Genomic DNA, 17,716 nt, shown 5'->3' on the forward strand with positions numbered 1-17,716 from the left:
ACAAAACTAGGCCTGTCTGAATTTCTCCAAGTTATATTCCCAGCACCCGGAACAATACCACACCAGGGGCTTAATAAGTATCTAGTAAATGGTTGACTAAATAAAAGGCAACAGAGGGCAAGGCAAAATGGAAGTCCCTATTCTACAGTGCCTTCTCAATGACCTGACTATTTCAGACCTGTAGTCTGCACCAGACATGGAACAGCTCATCGCATATGTCTTTCCATGATCCTGTGGATTATGAGGAAGTTGCTAGCTAACATTTTTGCTGTGTCTTTGGTGAGGCTATAAGGCTGTAATCTCCATACTGACGATGTTTCTAAGCTATTCTGCACTGCAAGGCCCATAGCACACACAGAGGTACTAAATACACACCAAAACTCAAAGAATAAATCAACTCATGAAACTGCCACGTACAGGGACAACAGATAGGAAGGTTTGTGGGGATGCTCATGGGACCAGGAATCAAGAGATATGTCACAGGCTCGGCTCAGCCACCAATCAGCTTGAGCACTGCAGGCACATCAGTTCTCCTTAGACTTCTGTTTTCTCATCCTCAAAGAGAAACCTCTGCACAATCATTTCCACACCATTTTTGCAATCGCATGCCATTTCACTTACTACCACCAGAGGGCGTGTACACGCTGTACAGAGATCAGCCCTTCCACACCCTTAAAAACAAATACCAGGGTACATTTTGTCAAATTTGAAGAATACCAGTATTTGAAGATGCTGCTGCTTCCCACACAGCTCTGTGAAAATTCTCACAAAGTTCCCCCCAGAAGGCAAAGCAATGACCTTAATAGATAAGCCATTCATCCATATGGTTGGACTCTTCTGAGATAGTACTCAGGACTGGATTTAAAAGTTACATGACTGGTATACGGCTTAAGGCCAAAAGCCACTACTGATTGAACAAAAACTGAACATCCTTATACGGCAGGCAGAATAGTACTACAACAACTAAAGTCAAGCCTGACCTAGAAGCTCTGATTCTTTAGACCCAGTCCAGTATGGGAGGATAAGACACGAGTACCGGCAGTTCAAGGCCTACCTGGGCTATATAGTGAGTTTAAAGGTCAGCCTGGACAACTTAGTAAGGATGTCTTGAAATTAGAAAATAAAATATAGGATTGAGGAGATAGCTCAGTGGGTAAATCGCTTGCCAGCCAAGCATGAGGACCTGATTCTGATCTCCAGTAACAACATAAAAATCCGGACATGGTGTTGCCAGCTTGTGATTCCTGGTAAGGGATGAGGGTTCTCTGGCCTGCCTAGCTGACTTAGTAAGCCCAAGGCCAGTGAGAGACTCTGTCTTAAGAGACAAGGAAGATAGCTCCTGAGAAACAAAACCAAGCTGACCTCTGGTTTGCACACACATGTGTCTACACACCCTTACACAAAGAGGTACCCGCACGCATAAGCGTGCACACATACAAAATACCAGAAAGTGGGGCGACAGTGACATGGTATGTGTGAGGCCCTGGGTTCAAGTTCCAGTACAACAATAGCAAAAGAATGAAAGGCAAAGCATTGCCATTACACTTGTCAAACGCCTGCAAGGCTTCCTATGGGAATTGTATATATATAACAAAGCCCTCACTCCAGACTCTGAGGCTCCCAGCTGCCTCAAGGTCAGGCTTTACCGCTCTGTGCGCCAGCCCATCCTGCTCCACCAAGCCAAGTTCCTCAGGGACTCTGCTGCCGGCTGTTCCCAGCTCTTCCCCAGCCATGCACTTGGCTGCCATCTTTCTTTAAGCTGCTGCTTAAATATCCTATTACCAGAGGCCTCCTCTCATTTCCTTGTTCAGTTTCACTGCTTCTATTTTCTCTAGGACAGTGGCTCTCAGCCTTCCCAGTGCTGCGACCCTTTAATATAGTTCCTCGTGTTATGGTGACCCCCAATCCTAACATTGTCATTGCTACTTCATAATTGTAATTTTCCTACTGTTGTAAGCTACCACGTAAATATCCGATATGCAGGATATCTGATATGCGACCCCTGTGGGGCTGTGACCCAGAGGTTGAGAACTCTACAGCCTCTCTCTATTGTCACATGACACCTCTACCTGCTCATTTCTATGCTCATTCCCTCCACAAGACATGAAGCTCCTTGACAAGACATACAGTTTTATTTGCTAGACCCCTGATGCCTGATTTCCAGAAGGCGTGTGTCGTGAACAATTACAACCCAGTAGATGAACTGCCTCGTTTAAGACTCGTGACCAATGGATATTACTCTTCTCCCCATGGACTACTAAGAGAAGCTCGGCGACCTGGTCAAGGTTAATCACAGACCTAGTAAATGACGGCTCTGTGACAGGAGATCAGCTTACGATTCCAGACCCATACATTGTCTCACGTCATCCTATCTGTCTGAAAGGAAGGGTTTCCTGAGACCACTGTTAGGGAAACCCTGGAGATTCTTCAGCTCAAAATGGCGCAGATTTTCCGCAGCTAACCTACTAAGGTAGCAACGAAAGCAAGCAACCGCTGCTAGTCGGGTCCTCGGTTGCGCACCGCAGCAGTACGGAGTGATTAAGTCAAGTGTTAGGTTCTCTGTCTGCTACAGTGTGGTATCCTAAAGACTCCCTCCCCTGTGCCACGATCAGACAATGTTTCTATCTTCAGCGGACCCTCATGGTAGTCTCCCCCTAGCGGGTACAGAACCATCTCATACTTCATGCCAAGAAAAAGTGTTTTCGCTCTTTCTGGCCCTTCCCCCACCACAGCAAGTTCTTTCCGTGAGAGTTAGCAGGAAGAGCCGAGACCCCAAAAGCCATTTGTGCAACTAAAATCATAAGGTTTCTAAGCGATAATGTCAAATGTGGGCTCTAATATATTCTCCCTAACATAGCCATGCTGTTGTCTGCTTCTAAGCGGCCACTTGCTGGAAAAGGACAAAAAAGAAAGTGTCCTCCTGGGGCCCATGGGATTTTCAACTGTTTGTCTGGTCCTTTACTCCATGTCAAAATGCAGCGGCAGAAAGGCACGAAAAGCAAACCTTTTGCGGCAAGCTGCTGCCCCTTTACCTTTAAATATTTAATGAGCTCCCCTGGAACTTCTTTCGAGCCCGACTGTATCAGCTGGCAATGATGGAAGAATTTGTGCACATGCAGATCCTGGAACACAGATGGAAACAGCCATATGAGGTTGGATTCATTACCCCCAAGCACACCCTTCCAGTTCTCCCTGATCCGGCATCTTGATGGCCTATCTCTCTGGGTGTTCTAATGCCAGGACCCAGGAGCCATCTCTGCTAATATGTGCTATGTGCCTGAAACCCTTTGGACCGTCACGTAAATAAGCACAAGCAGATGAAACTGGTGTGTACCTGAGCACGCAGGAAGTTGTTCAGCATGCCCAACCAGCTTGACACTTATTTAAGCCCTAAAAAGAGTGTGCTCTATCAAATTGAGCTGTTTCTCTATTTTAATGAAATGAGCAGGAACAGAGGTTTGAAACGGCAGGTGAAGCAAGTTCCCAGATCAATCGTTCCTAGCATTCAGTACTCAGCTTTGCTGGCGAGTCCAGTTATCCCCTATGAAGTCTGTACATCTTAATTTTCTGGACAGTGGGGTCACAGCAGGAGGTAGAAAAATGTAATATGCGTTTTCAACTGGAATTCCTGATTGTTTTTTTGTACCTCAGGGAAAACTGCCTCTTTTGACTTAGCCTCAGTTTTTCTCATGACGGGGAGAGGGAGAGAGGGAAGAGAGAAGGGAAAAGACTGGGGAGAGCTTGAGGGAGTGGGAGGGTGGAGATGGAGGAAGGGCGGATATAGGAGCAGGGAAGAAGATATCTACATTAAGAGAGCCATTTTAAGGTTGGAAAGAGACCTGGCTCTACAGAGGATCCCAGGTGTCCACGGGGATGTCCCCAGCTAGGTCCTTGGGCAGCAGAGGAGAGGGTGCCTGAACTGTCCTTGCCCCACTATCACACTGATGTTTATCTCGAATATCAACATAGAATCTTCATCCGGCGATGGATGGAGATAGAGACAGAGACCCTCATCAGAGCAACGGACTGAGCTCCCAAGGTCCAGTTGAAGAGCAGAAGGAGGGAGAAGATGAGCAAGGAAGTCAGGACCACGAGGGGTTGGTCCACCCACTGAGACAGTGTGCCTGTTCTAATGGGAGCTCACCAAGGCCAGCTGGACCAGCATGGGATCAAACCGGACTTTCTGAATGTGGCTGACAATGGGGGCTGACAGAGAAGCCATTGAGAAAGGCACTGGGACTTGTCTCTACTGCATGTACTGGCTTTTTGGGATCCTAGTCTATCTGAATGCATACCTTCCCAGGCCTGGATGTAGCGGGGAGGGCCTTGGACTTCTCACAGGGCAGGGTTCCCTGCCCTCTCTCAAGCAAGGAGGGGGAGGGAGGAGGGTGAGTGGGGGAGCATGAGGGGAATGGGAGGAGGGGAGGAAATGTAAATTTTTGAAAGGAAAAATAAAAAAATGGTGACGTGACGATAGCCTCTACATGCCATCTAGAGTTCAATTTCTCCAAGCAGTGGGAGATTAAAAATGATCGAGTTTAATAAGGAAACAGATTCCAGTACTCAGGTTGAGAAATTTGGGTGCTTCAATTTACCTGTGTATAAATGGTTGATTCTAAGTGGCTCTTAATCTTCAGCAAAGGCTTCGCACTATCTACCCATTTGATATCTGCATTCGATTGCTGCACAGAAAATTCAGTCGTGAGCATCTATTTTATAGCAAAAAAAATGCATGAACAACCTACAATACTACCTGTCCATTTTCACAGATTTCAGAAAGTGTTAGGCTCATCCAAAGATCTACTGGAGAACGTAAGTGCCCTTTAGGATAAATGTGTCCTAAATCATTTAAGATTTCCAGTCCTCCGCTGACGTATATAAACTACCACCCCAAAAATGAATTAAATAAATGCGGGGTTTTTTCCTTTTTATTGTTTTATTGTGCTATACATTTTCACTCGCTCCCCTCACTTCCTACAGTCTTCCATGACCCCCCCCCCACCATGCTCCCAATTTACTCAGGAGACCTTCCTTTTTCTCCTTCCTATTTAGATCCATGAGGGTTCTTATAAGTCATGCTCCAAATGCAGTTTTAAAAGTTAGTAGAATTATCATCTGTAAACAAAGAGCACAGACTTTCCTTGTGAAGGAGGACCAGCCTTTGGACCATATTTGGGTATTCCTACCCACGCCAACAAAGTTCTCCTTTGAAACATCTAAAATGCAATCACTCGCACAGATGCAGACACGCCCCTACCCTTCTTGACTCTGCATCGTTCACATTCAAGTAGCCTGGGGGAAGATTGGCTGAGACAGGCAGCTGCTGTTCACACGTGATAACTCTCCCATCCTTCAGCAAGGGTACCCAGGCAAATCCAACTGCAGAGACAATGATCAACCGTGATAAAGGACATCACCAATACAATTAGTTATGCAAGCGTCTGCAAGTTAGGGCAGAAAGGAAGATGGTGATGGCTCCAGGGATCTGTATGCTGGAGCCCAGGTGACAGGCAACTGTGGGGCAGGGAAGGAACAATGCATTTGGATCATTTCCTAATGACAGCCTAGCTACTAAAAGATTATTGGCTCTATATCTTTGGCAATGAAAATGGGAGTAACGCAGCCTTTTGCAGTTCAAAGAATTGAGGGGCTGGTTTCAGATAATACATGAATATATTGAAGTTTAGAATGTGCCCTGATACCACTTTCTCTCTGTGCTGAGGGCTGTTTGGGTAGCTTCGTGTTTTAGAAGGTTCGGGTCCCTCTTATCTACCCTTCTACTCCGAGTTCAAAGTTTCACTGTTGACACCATCTCAGTCAGCAACCATGTGTTCCAAAATCTCTTATGGTAACCCTGGCATATGGAGTATGGAAAATTAAGATCGTAAGTCAAGGCTATGGTATACATTGATCCAAGGTAATAAAAGTGTCAATCATTTAGACAGGCAGAGTTTTCCTGACTGGAGGTAGGTAGAGAAGGTGCAGAGGGAAAATGCAGTCGGGCGACAGTGTTTATGACTTCAGTCCACTGTCATCTCTACATTTCTTAACACTTCTACCCCCAAAGGGAAACCTTGGCTTTCTATTAGAAAACTCCTCATGTCTGCTATACTAACCAGAACCATCTGGGTTGCTCAAATTGCGTAGTGTCAGTGTTTCCATCATACAGATTACTCTGGGCTTCGAGTGTTTATAACTCAGCTGGTAAAAAGAAAAGAGAAACAACCCAAGCTTGCTCTGGATGGACTTCTGGCAAATGATCAGGGGTGTTGGATGAAGAGCATTTGCAAATCCACTGCTTTCCAAGTCTTTAAAATTCTTTGCATGAATGCCTTTGCACGTGTGTGCATGTGTGTGCATGTGTGTGTTTATACTGTGAACACAGAAGTCAACACAAATCTGGTTATAATGCCTTCGTGTACATGTTTAATCTGGCAAATGCTTTTACTCTTACAAGCCAGCCAACACATGGCTTTCTCTCAGTAGACCGAGGTCTTTCACAGATGCTGTGCCATTGCTTCTGAGCATCTTCTCCAGTGCTGCTTCAAGCATGCTTCCCCCAGAAGTCTGCTCTCACAAAAAGTAGGCAAGGGACATGTGCAGAAGGACCACTAGAAACGACAATGTCAGGAAGCCTACAAGGCCTCAACCCTATACAAAGATCTACAGAGACTAAGGAATGCTGAGTGAGAATGGAAGAAATAGTCTTCTCCAGGGAAGAATAAACCAACTGGTTATCCAATACCAAATGGTTAGCCCTAAAAACACACGTTACATTATACAGACTGAACAGGTCGTATTTAGGAATGTGTATATGTATATATATATATATATATATATATATATATATGCATGTAGTATCAATTAATTTAAAAAGGGCATGAATTTGAATTTGAAAGTAAGCAACGAGAGATATATGGAAAGATTTGGAGGGAAAAAGGGAAGAGGAAAATGATGTAATTATAATCTCAAAAATAGAAGAAAAGGCAAATAAAAAAGAGGGAAAGAAATGACACTGTTGACGCTCTGAAACTTTGACCAATACTCTGAAATTCTGACCAACAGGGGAAAAATTCCAAACTAGAAACTGGGAAAACACATTTCTTGCTTTTAGACAACATTTTTCCTCACGCAGGTTTTAATGGTATAATTGTTTTAGTGAATTTGCAGTCGCTTCATTAACAGGAACTGCAGACATTTTTCAGTACTCAGAAGAGAAACTCGGCCGACCTCCGCAAGCACCCCCAAGTCCCCTGCATCCCCCATCCCTAGAAACCATCAATCCACTCTCTGCCTGCATGAATCTGCTTAGGTGAGAGCTTTGCGGTGTGAATTATCAGAGCATGGCCAGTCCCTTGCTTGAAACTCATAGGCAGCATTTGGAAGCTGTAAAGATACTATCAAGCATGCCATCTGGCACAGAGGTAGGGAGCCACTTAAAGGGGGACGGTTAGAATTGATGAGTGGCATGAAGAATTACCTCATGCTTCGCTGAACGGCTTGCCCATTTCTGTTTAGAATTTGGATGAGGAAACTCCAATTTATTACTCTGGAGGAGGGTACTTGCATGGATTCTCATAGTTCTGCTTTCACGTCATTTCTCTAGGCTTCTGCTCTAAACTAAGTGTGGCTTCAGTGAGGATCCCTAGTAGTCAGTCCCGCTGCCTGATGGTATCCCTCAGGAAGCTCACTTGCCCCCCAGATACTGGTGTATCTTCTTTTCGATTACATAATATTGAAAGTTCAGATAGTTGCCAGGTACAATAAATACACAGTCATCCCTTGGAATCTGCAGGAGGCTGACTGGCCAAAGATCACCCTAGAAATACTAAAATTCGTGCATGTTTGATTCCGCTATGTAAAATAGCATAGTATTTATGTCCCTACACACATCCTCCTGTATATGTCAAAGCACTGCTTGATTACATATAATATCGACTGGAATGTAAATACTATGTAAATAATCGTTTTATTCCCCTGATTAGTGAACAAAAAATAAGGGAGGGGGAAGCCTATATGCATTTAGTATAAATTCACTATTTTTGGAATTTTGAGACAGGGTCTCTCTATATATAGTCCTGGCTATCCTGAAACTATCTATGTAAACTAAGCTGGCCTCAGACTCACAGTGATCCACCTGCCTCTGCCTCCTAAGTGTTGGGATTAAAGGCGTACGCCACCACATCCAGCTTCAGATGCAATTCTGTTTTTGGTTTTTGTTTTTCGAGAAAGGGTTTCTCTGTGCAGCCCTGGCTGTCCTGGAACTCACTCTGTAGACCAGGCTGGCCTCGAACTCAAAGAGATCCGCCTGCCTCTACCTCTTGAGTGCTGGGCTTAAAGGCGTGCTCCACCACCGCCCAGCTTTCAGATGCAATTTTTTAAAAATAGCATTTACAGGGATGGGGAGACAGCTCAATAGGTAAAGGGTTTGCTATGCGAACATGAAGACATGAGTTCGGTCCTTAGAATGAACATTGAAAAAAGCCAAGTGTGGTGATGGATAATTCCCAGCCCCTGATGGTACTGTAAGGAGGTGGATCCCTAGGGCTTGCAGGCCAGTGAGAGACCGTGTCTCAATAAAGCCTGGGTGGCACCTACGGAACAACAGTGAAGACTGTCTTCTGGCCTGGTCATGCATGTATGTATGCATGTATGCACAATGAAAATATATGCACATGTAAAGTAATATTTTTAATCCACAGGTGGTTGAACGTATTCATAAGGAACCCACAGAGATTCTGACTGCAAGGATTTAAACTTTTTCTTCCTTTTTATTTCTTTAAAGACAGGAACACACTCTATAGCATAGGTTAGGATTAAACTTATGGCAGTCTTCCTGCCTCAGCCTCCTGAGTGCTGCAATTACAGATATGAACCTACACACTTGACATTCCTTTTCTTTAACTCTTCTTTATTCTTCCTTCCTGATATGGTCATAGTGTATCCTCTTTCTTTCCATGACCTTTTAAATAGGTCCCCAACTGTGTCCTTCTATCCTTCCTTCCCTCTTTCTGCTCTAACTCACACTGCCCTTCACTTTGCTTCCTGGCCCATTTTCCTCCAAAACAGCTCAGACTGGTTTAAATAGCTCTTCCATAATCCCACGCCTGTTACAAAAGAAAGTCAAATTCACAGCCTGGCCTTCAATGCTTTCCACAATGCTTTTCAGTCAGGCATTCTGTGGTCACCCACTCAGCATCCTGGGCTCTTATGTTTGTCAAGTACTTACCGTGTAATTTTCTGTCCATACTTTATTACTGTGACTCTGTCAAAGCTGTCCCTTGATCCCAGACTGCCCCACCTTCCGGCCATCATAGCATTGCCAAGCTCAATCCCATCCTTTAAGACTGCGTTCACATACTGCCTCCTAAAAGCCTCCCCTTAGTCGCAGCCACTTGTCCTTCCACTCACTCTTCTGTCTCCCGTCTCACAACGTTCCTGGTGCTCACTGCTATCTGTCTTATACTAGATTGATCTGTCTACATAAAACACATGTAGTTAGGTAGATGATATGCTCGATGAAGAGATGCTCTGACCTGGTTGGTTTCTCTATCAACATAGGAAAGAGACATTTGGAAAGAAAGACCCTCAATTGTAAAAACACCTCCGCAAGACTGACCGTTAGGCAAGGCTATTGGGCTTTTTCTTGATTAATGATTGTTAGGGAAGAGTGCCAGCTTATTGTGGACCATCCCATCCCTGGGCAGACGGTCCTGAGTTATATAAGAAAGCAGGCTGAGCAAGCCACAAGGAGCCAGCCAGTAAGCAGCACTCCCGTATGGTCTCTGCTTTGGTTCCTGTGCCCAGATTCTTATTCTGAGTTCTTGTCCTGACTTCCCTTCATAACAGACTACAAGTTGCAAAACTGAAATAAACCCTTTGCTCCTCGAGTTGCTTTGTGATTATAGTGTTTTCATATCAATACAAACCTGAACACTAGCTCTAGATTAGATTTTTTTACTACATTCTCTATAGTGTTTACTATATGCAGAAATATTTGGTGAATGGATGCATCCCGAAGCACACTGACATTGATAAAGCAGAAGTGGCACCGGCTATGCTCATAGTCCTTGGATGTTCTTCTAAAGCTGTCTTCCACTGGCTTATTTAAAGCCCTTGTGACATGGGACCAGAACTGGTGCCTCGGTGCTAAAGCTTATTTAACTTCATTAAATCTGTTCTCATTAGCAACAGGCAGTCCCCAATCTCCCTCCAGCTCACAGATGTCCCTGGCTCTGGGCTCTCTTTTCTCTTTCACAACAAGCATAACTGGAAAATTCTAGTTGCAGGGCAATTCTGCATAAAACAAATAACAACACTGTATCATAATATGTGTTTCTCCCTGAGAGCAGCGTTATCACTTTATGTTGCTTAATGGAGTTTGGCTGTGCTGATGAGCATTTGGACAAAGCTATTTAATACACATGATAATAAAATCAACATATAATTTGTCTTTTGCCAATGAACTGTTTTCAGATTGAGCCTGTGATGCTGCCCTGGTTGGCCTTGAACTCCTGGGCTCAAGTGATCCTCTACTCTTAGCCTCTTGAGCAGATGAGACTACAATGTACACGGCTTGGTAACAAACTTTATAACTCAGAAATATACTTTTTGGTCAAGGAGTGCAGTAGTCGACAGCTTGATGAGAAGATTTATATCCTACAGAAAGAACATATGACCCTGGGTTTGCTCCCCAACACCACAGTGAGCAAACAAATAAATAGCAGCACACATACCTGGAGTTTCCACTGTGTCCTGCTTTTTGGTTGTTCCTTTGGTGTTGATTTCACAGCTTACATGATAAAAAGTAAAAAGCAAATGATGTTTTTGATGCAGGTGAATGGGAAGCTCAATTTTGATCTGAAAAGAGAAAGAAATGACATAGGACATTTTGCTTTGCTTTGCCTTACTTGTCATGTTGGGCTGGCAGACATGTAGGCCAGTTTCACCATACTGTTCCAAAACACTTCCTGAAGGATGAGCCCAGTGGCCAAATAGCGGGTATCATTTCAATATATTTCAAATATTTTTCTGGTTGGTTTCAGTTTGACAGCAGGACTCTTCCTGCGTTGTGGGGATTTAATACTTTTGTTGACATAATACTTTATTTCTGCATAGTTCACTGGAGTCTCCCAGTTTCAACTTTACAGCATGATTTTTTCTAAAGCACTAGATTGAAAAAAAAAGTCCTTACACCCAGGGATGCTGTAACCCAGTACAATCCATTTCAAATGAGTTCTAAATTAGCAAAGCTACATTTGCCTAAGTCATTGTTCTTCTGTTCATGGAAAAAGAAACCTTACAAATAATGTGCCAATACCATGGCATTAGAGTACCCACAAATCAAAGTTCACAAAAAAATTCTCTAGAAAAAAAAATATTTTTCTTTCTTTCCTTTTTTTTTCTTTTTGTTTCTTTTTGTCCTTTTTTTCTTGGTTTTCAGGATGGGGTTTCTCTGTGTAAAAGCCCTGACTGTCCTGGAACATGCTGTGTAGATCAGGCTGGACTCGAACTCACAGAGATCCACCTGCCTCTGCTTCCTGAGTGCTGGAATTAAAGGCGTGTGCCACCACCACCTCGCTAGTAACTTTATTCTTGAAAAAAACAAAAAGAAGTCAATATGACTCAAAAATTTAGGTCCAAAGATGCTTATAAGAAACTGAGTTTCTAATTAGAAACCAATTTCATGCTTCAACCTCCTATTAGCAGTTAAGAGACAAATTAAAAATTTAAATGATTTGGCACACATGCCTGTAACCAAACCTGTACACATGAAAGGAAATGTTCTCTGTCTTTCCTAGTCAATATCTAATGAATGAATGAAAAAGTCTATGGTTTTAGACATTCTAAAAACATATCTAATTTACTATGTGACCTAGCTCTTTTCACTGACTATAGAGCTATGTATAAGAAACAGCATGTTGCTAGACATTTGCTCCAATGATAGTACATACAAGGCATGGCGTGGAGTATTATCACCACGGTCTGTTACACATATACTTCATTACAGAACATGCCTATTCACAGTACTCGGGCCATCTGGGCATCTAATGCTCTACTGCACATAAACATGGACATAATCTCCCCCTGGGTAGCAAAATGCAAGGCACTACTAATTCCTTCCCCACCCCCAAAGGAACCAGAGAAAGTACATTGAGAAAAGAATGAGTGACGTCCAAAGCTGGGGCAGGAGCATTCATACAGGAGCAGGTGGATAGGGAGAAATCCTGACAGCAGAAGGGACAATTCAGACCAGGCCAAGAATGGAGACTCTAAGGCCCAGGCAGACAGGAGCATCCGGCCCAGGATGCTCATTCAGGTCACATGAAAACACTAGGAATCAGAAGCAGTCTGCAGGTTTGGATAAGCAAATACATAGAGGCTGCGAGAGAGGCACCCTGGGCAATTGAAAGAGATACAGAGGCAGAGAAGCAGCAAGCAAGAAAGAGCCAGAGAAATTAGAAGGGAATATCGCAACACTCCCCTTTATTCCAGAGAGGTAGGCAGAGCAGCCAGTGGGACTGTGGTACCCAGCTGTGCAGCTTTGCCCATCCAACGCTTCACATACAGGCAAGCTGCCCCTTACCACTCAAAACTATAAGGAAAGAGCCAGACGTGCCCTCAGAAAAGCCAGCCTGGATTTAGCTAATTTATCTATTTAGCTTAGAGCACTTGAAGTATTAAGTTTTGTTATGGCATTTTCAAAGACAATTTTTCTACAGTTTCTCCTGCCTCCACAGAGTCCCTGCTGCCCCCTACCCTTCCCCCCCACACCCCCTAAGCCTCATTTCTACTCCAGGGACAGGCTTCTCTATTGCCCCTCCCCCTTCCCTTTCCCTCAACACCTTTCCTCTCTCCCGGTGGTCTCATTTCTGGTTTCATGGTCTGCACCCACATTTATTTAGTTAAGTAATTTCTTAATTTCTGGCCCTGGGGTTTGAACCCAGAGCCGTGTGCATACTAGGCAAGTTCTCAACCTGAGAACCACACCTCCAGATCTCTTTTCACTAATGTTCTAGATACATTTTCATGCAGCCCAGGCCGCCTCAAACTTGCTACGTTACTGAGAATGACCCTGAGTTTCTGATCCTCCTGCTTCAGCCTCTTGAATGTTGGGATTACAGGTAAGTAGCCATGCTTGGCTTATATTTACCCTTTAATGTTTATTTTGAGATACACTCCCATTAAGATGCTCAGGCAAGCCTCAAACTTGCAATACTCCAGATTATCCAGGATTACAGGCCTACAGCGCCAGGCCTGGCTCTGGACTTCTTATTTGGAAACTGAGGAAATGAAGAGCCCCAAAGAGAAAGAGTTGGCATAGAGCCAGTCTGATGACAGTATGGAGGGCCAGAATGCCAACTCCACTTTGAGATTTATGTCCCATTTTTTTTTCATAAATCTTTCATTGTCATCATAGGACACCATGAAGGCAGGAGCCCCCCCCCCCCAACCCTCCGCCTTTGGATGTAACATTTTCTATTTTCATTCAGGGATGGCATGGGCAGATGAATGACTTGAAATATTTTTTTAAGAAAAAATCATTAGAAAGGGCTGCCGTAAATACTGAAATGATGTTTTTACCTCATCATAGAACTCTGGATTTTGGTTGTGATGCGAGACCACAGCATAAGCATTTGTGGTAAAAACAGATCCCGCGGGTTTTCCATAAATGCACTGCAAACGAAGGAAACAGAGTCACTCCTAAGCCAGGTCTTTAAACAAGGTGCTACAGACCCACATACATTAGAGACAGTACGAGTAGGGGCCATGGCCAAGTTTACTCAGCTGCCGTCCTGAACTTGTAAGTGTTCCAGCATTTATGTGATCACTTCAGATACACCCCAGACAGTGCTCAACTCAGCTACGGAATGCTTTCAATGTCTGGCCATCAGAGAAATGTACTTGCAACTAGCCGACAGTGATAAGCCACATAGCTCTCTTCCTTTAGAAGAGAGACCTTCTTTGTAGCGTTTCTGGTTCTTCGCTTAAAGAGCGTAATATGACAGACAGGTGAACCTTAGTCAGCAAGAGTTTCTGGACACTCTTTGTTCAGGGGTAAAAAGGTGTTTTTAAAACTCAAAAACCTAAAAATAAGAGAGTCAAATATCTATTAAGCTTCAGACAAGCTTACTGTTCTCTTACATTCTAAAGCCTTCCTTTGGAGGCAAGGTTTCACTGGCTGGCCTGGAACTCACAGACATATCACCAACTCACAGTGATCTGCATGCATCCCTGCCTCCGGCTCTCAATGCTGGAATGAAAGGTGTGCTCAGCTTCTTTTTACACTTTTTAAGGTGACATTTTATGCGGTGCAGTTTTTGTTTTCAAACTCACTCATTTTCTGGTATTAGACGTAAGGCTTTCTACGGTTCCTTGGCATGTTCCCATTTCATGTTACTCTGATTTTTCTTTTACCCCCACTGACCCAATAAGCCGAAGGATGAATATCGAGCCAGCATGCCAAGCTACTAACTGCTTTACCATTACTCTGGAGTGAGCCTCTAGGCCAGATAGGAAATGAAATTGAGACTCCATGAGTACACAGCCAGTTCTCCCAAAATACAAGTTATCAGGGCATTTTCTAAGAACTACCAAGAAGTAACAAAAGGGTTTCTAAAGTACATCAAAGATGCTGCTGGAAGGGAAGGGAACTGGACGTGCTCATTTCTAGTGAAGAGACAAGCAGAGGGAGAAAAGAATCTGCTGTGTTTGAGCCAGCTAATCGTTCATTGTATTTAATGACCTCTTTGAGAAGGGGGGCTCCTTTCAAACATAGGGACAATACAGTAATCAGCAATGTAATTGGGAGTACATGGGTAGTTTTCTCTAGTGGCTGACTGAGGTTAGAAGTGAGGAAGCAGACACACATTTGCTGATGACTACACGCTTTTGGGGTTGTGTCTCGAGTTTCTGATCACCAGGTTTGAAAAGAAAAAGTTCCTAGCAAAACCACAGAGGCATTGCCTGATGCTGGGCATCCAGGGCTGCACTGAATGCCACTGAGACTCTGCCTTACAGAGATCACAGATCTAAATCTGGAAGTAACTGTTTGGCCAATCGTGGAGCAGAAGTCCTAGCTCTCAAATCAAAGCCATCATGCTGTGCGTCTGTCAGCTCAAAAAGCCTCTTCAGGCTCCAAAGAGAAAGGTGTTAAAGGTCTCCTGATGGTGGCACTATAAGGTCCCCTAAAGGGACCATTAGAACCTATCGAGTCATTTTTAAAAATGACCTTGTGATTAGGCCACAGAGCAATGAAAAGTCAAGGGAAGCAAATGTCATAACTGAATAAGTCAACTTGTCTACTCTCCCCTTCTCAAGGCGCAATCCAGGGCCTTGTGCATGCTAAGCCAGCACCCTACTACAGAGCAATACCAGCATATAGATAAACGTCCGCAGCCCAAAGTTACCCATCTTCCCAGTTGCACATCCTCCCCGCTTTGTGATATCTGACCATTTCAACAAACTCTTTAATGCACACGTAATAGTAGAACATGCAATATTACCTTTGTCACGCTAGCACACGTCCTTGTTGAAATCTACAGACATGAAACCCATAGCACAAAACCATCACACACTCAGATTTTCACCTCTACAATCGCCTCCCGAAAGGCACACTGCTCAGCAGCAGAAACAAACCTTTAGTGCCGATGCGTCACTGTCATCTGAATCCCGGAACTCCACACAGACAGCAATGTTCCTGGCCTACAACCGTGAAGCAGCCAAAGTGAGTCACACAGCGAGTCGATGACAAACAGCACTGCAGGTGCCAAGAATGTATGGTGTCCTTACCTTGGCAAACGATTTCTGGCTGTCGTACTTCAATTGTAAGGGATAGACATACAGATGGTTTTTGTAAATAGTGAACGGATAGCAGTATTTTGTCATTTCTGGCACAAACTCTTCAACCTCCACGGTAATATTTTGACAGTTCTTTTCAAAGGGCTTCAGGGGCACATATGAAGAGGTAATACAATCTACGGTAGGAAAAAATAAGCAGGCAGAGGACATGTAATTCAACAGTCACTAACACAGTCCCGCATTTGTGAAAATATACGTGTTTGCAAAAAAGATTTTTTTTTTTTTTTTTTTTTGGTTTTTCGAGACAGGGTTTCTCCATAGCTTTGGGACCTGCCCTGGAACTAGCTCTTGTAGACCAGGCTGGCCTCAAACTCCCAGAGATCCGCCTGCGTCTGCCTCCCGAGTGCTGGGATTAAAGGCATGCGCCACCACCGCCCGGCAGCAAAAAACGATTTCAAAACAGAATTCCTAGTTGGTGACTAAAAGTCAACCAACTGTAAGATGCAGAAGAGGACAGAGTAGAGTGCTGAGTTTGAGAGGACCTTCACGCCAGCCATGGCTTGCTACTTCACTCTCAACATCTAATGACTTGCCAAATATAACACATCATAATTTTGATAAATTTAAACTCTGCAAAGACACTCACTGCGTTTTCCCTCCTGCGGCTGCAGTTTTAGCTTTCGCTGCAAGTTTTTATTGGTATGGGGGAAAGCAATGAGAGTAAATTTTATGCTTCCAATTAGCTCATGGAGAGACGCTTTTAAAAAGCTAACTCGGTGCAGGTGCAAAGTTTCACTAAGGAAATAATGGGAGCCTTTTGAAATTCTAGACCTTACGATGTGCTACCAATAATAAAATAAAAGCCACAGAGTGTTTGTGCAGCTTAGCCACATGTGTTTGTGACCCGGCCATGTAGTAAAGGTTATGAGCAATGCATAGGGCTGCGACACTGTCTTTATTGTAGATAGAGAGCCATGTGGATGGACAAAGGCCCAGGCTAAAGTGAGCCTAAGACAGCATTCTGGTTGCACTTTTTGTTCTGATTACTAAGGCAATACATACTAATAACAGAACTTCTGGAGGCACAGAACAGAAGTCTACAATAGCAATCGGTCATTCCACCACCCACAGACAACTAGCGTGGCTATGTGAGTGTGGAGCCCTCTACTCTTCTTTCTGTGCACATTCTACATAGCAAAATGAAACCCCTATGGGATGTGGACAACTAAATCTTGAGTACCTAGATTTTATCCGACATCCCATTTTACAAACTATGAGCACCAATTTGAAACATTGCATCAAGTTTTATGGTACTGGTGTGCCATAAATGCTTGAAGCACACTGACAATCTTGATGCTATTAATTTCCAAGTTCCCTCTAATGTAAAGAATGTTGCAAAGAACATCTATATGCATATACATAAACTCCTGCCCATATTCCAATAATTGAAGACTTGTCTCATTATTTATTTGTGTATGTGTACGCATGCATGTGTGCATGCATCTGTGTGTACACACGTATACACATGTATTCAGGTGCCCAGAGAAGCCAAGCTGTCAGATTTCCTGAAGCTGGAGTTACAAGTGGTTGTGAGCAGTCAGATGTAGATGCTGGGACCTAACGTGGGGTCCTCTGCAAGAGTAGCAAGTGCTCTTAACTACTGGGCCATCTCTCCATTCCCCTCAACGATTTTTTAATGAAAAATAATCTATTTCACTGTTTCATGCTTTAAAACGCACACTGACTATTGCTCCTTGTGTACAATCCTTTAGTGATTTCTCAGTGTACTTAAAATAAAATGCAAATCTAAGGTGTTGCCACAATCTATACAATTCTCCGTATTCTTTTCTACGTCCACTTCCTGTTCCATTGTTTCCACCACATCCTACCACAGAGTCGCACCGGCTTCCTCCCT

The 17,716-nt window shown here is 43.8% G+C and overlaps 1 protein-coding gene across 3 annotated transcripts in view; it reads right to left on the reverse strand.

Annotated features, from left to right (window-relative positions):
* The window catches only part of Dock11 (dedicator of cytokinesis 11), a 190,463-nt gene that overhangs the window by 81,479 nt on the left and 91,268 nt on the right, over nt 1-17,716 (reverse strand). For all 3 annotated transcript variants that reach the window (XM_057759066.1, XM_057759065.1, XM_057759067.1), the window contains exons 17-23: nt 15,793-15,977; nt 15,640-15,705; nt 13,585-13,677; nt 10,737-10,860; nt 5,258-5,379; nt 4,596-4,682; nt 3,033-3,122 (exon numbers count right to left, since the gene is read on the reverse strand). In XM_057759066.1, coding sequence (XP_057615049.1) covers nt 3,033-3,122; nt 4,596-4,682; nt 5,258-5,379; nt 10,737-10,860; nt 13,585-13,677; nt 15,640-15,705; nt 15,793-15,977 — 767 coding nt within the window. The remainder of the gene's footprint in view (nt 1-3,032; nt 3,123-4,595; nt 4,683-5,257; nt 5,380-10,736; nt 10,861-13,584; nt 13,678-15,639; nt 15,706-15,792; nt 15,978-17,716) is intronic.

Source organism: Chionomys nivalis, chromosome X (assembly GCF_950005125.1).
Source record: "Chionomys nivalis chromosome X, mChiNiv1.1, whole genome shotgun sequence".
Taxonomy (NCBI): Eukaryota; Metazoa; Chordata; class Mammalia; order Rodentia; family Cricetidae; genus Chionomys; species Chionomys nivalis.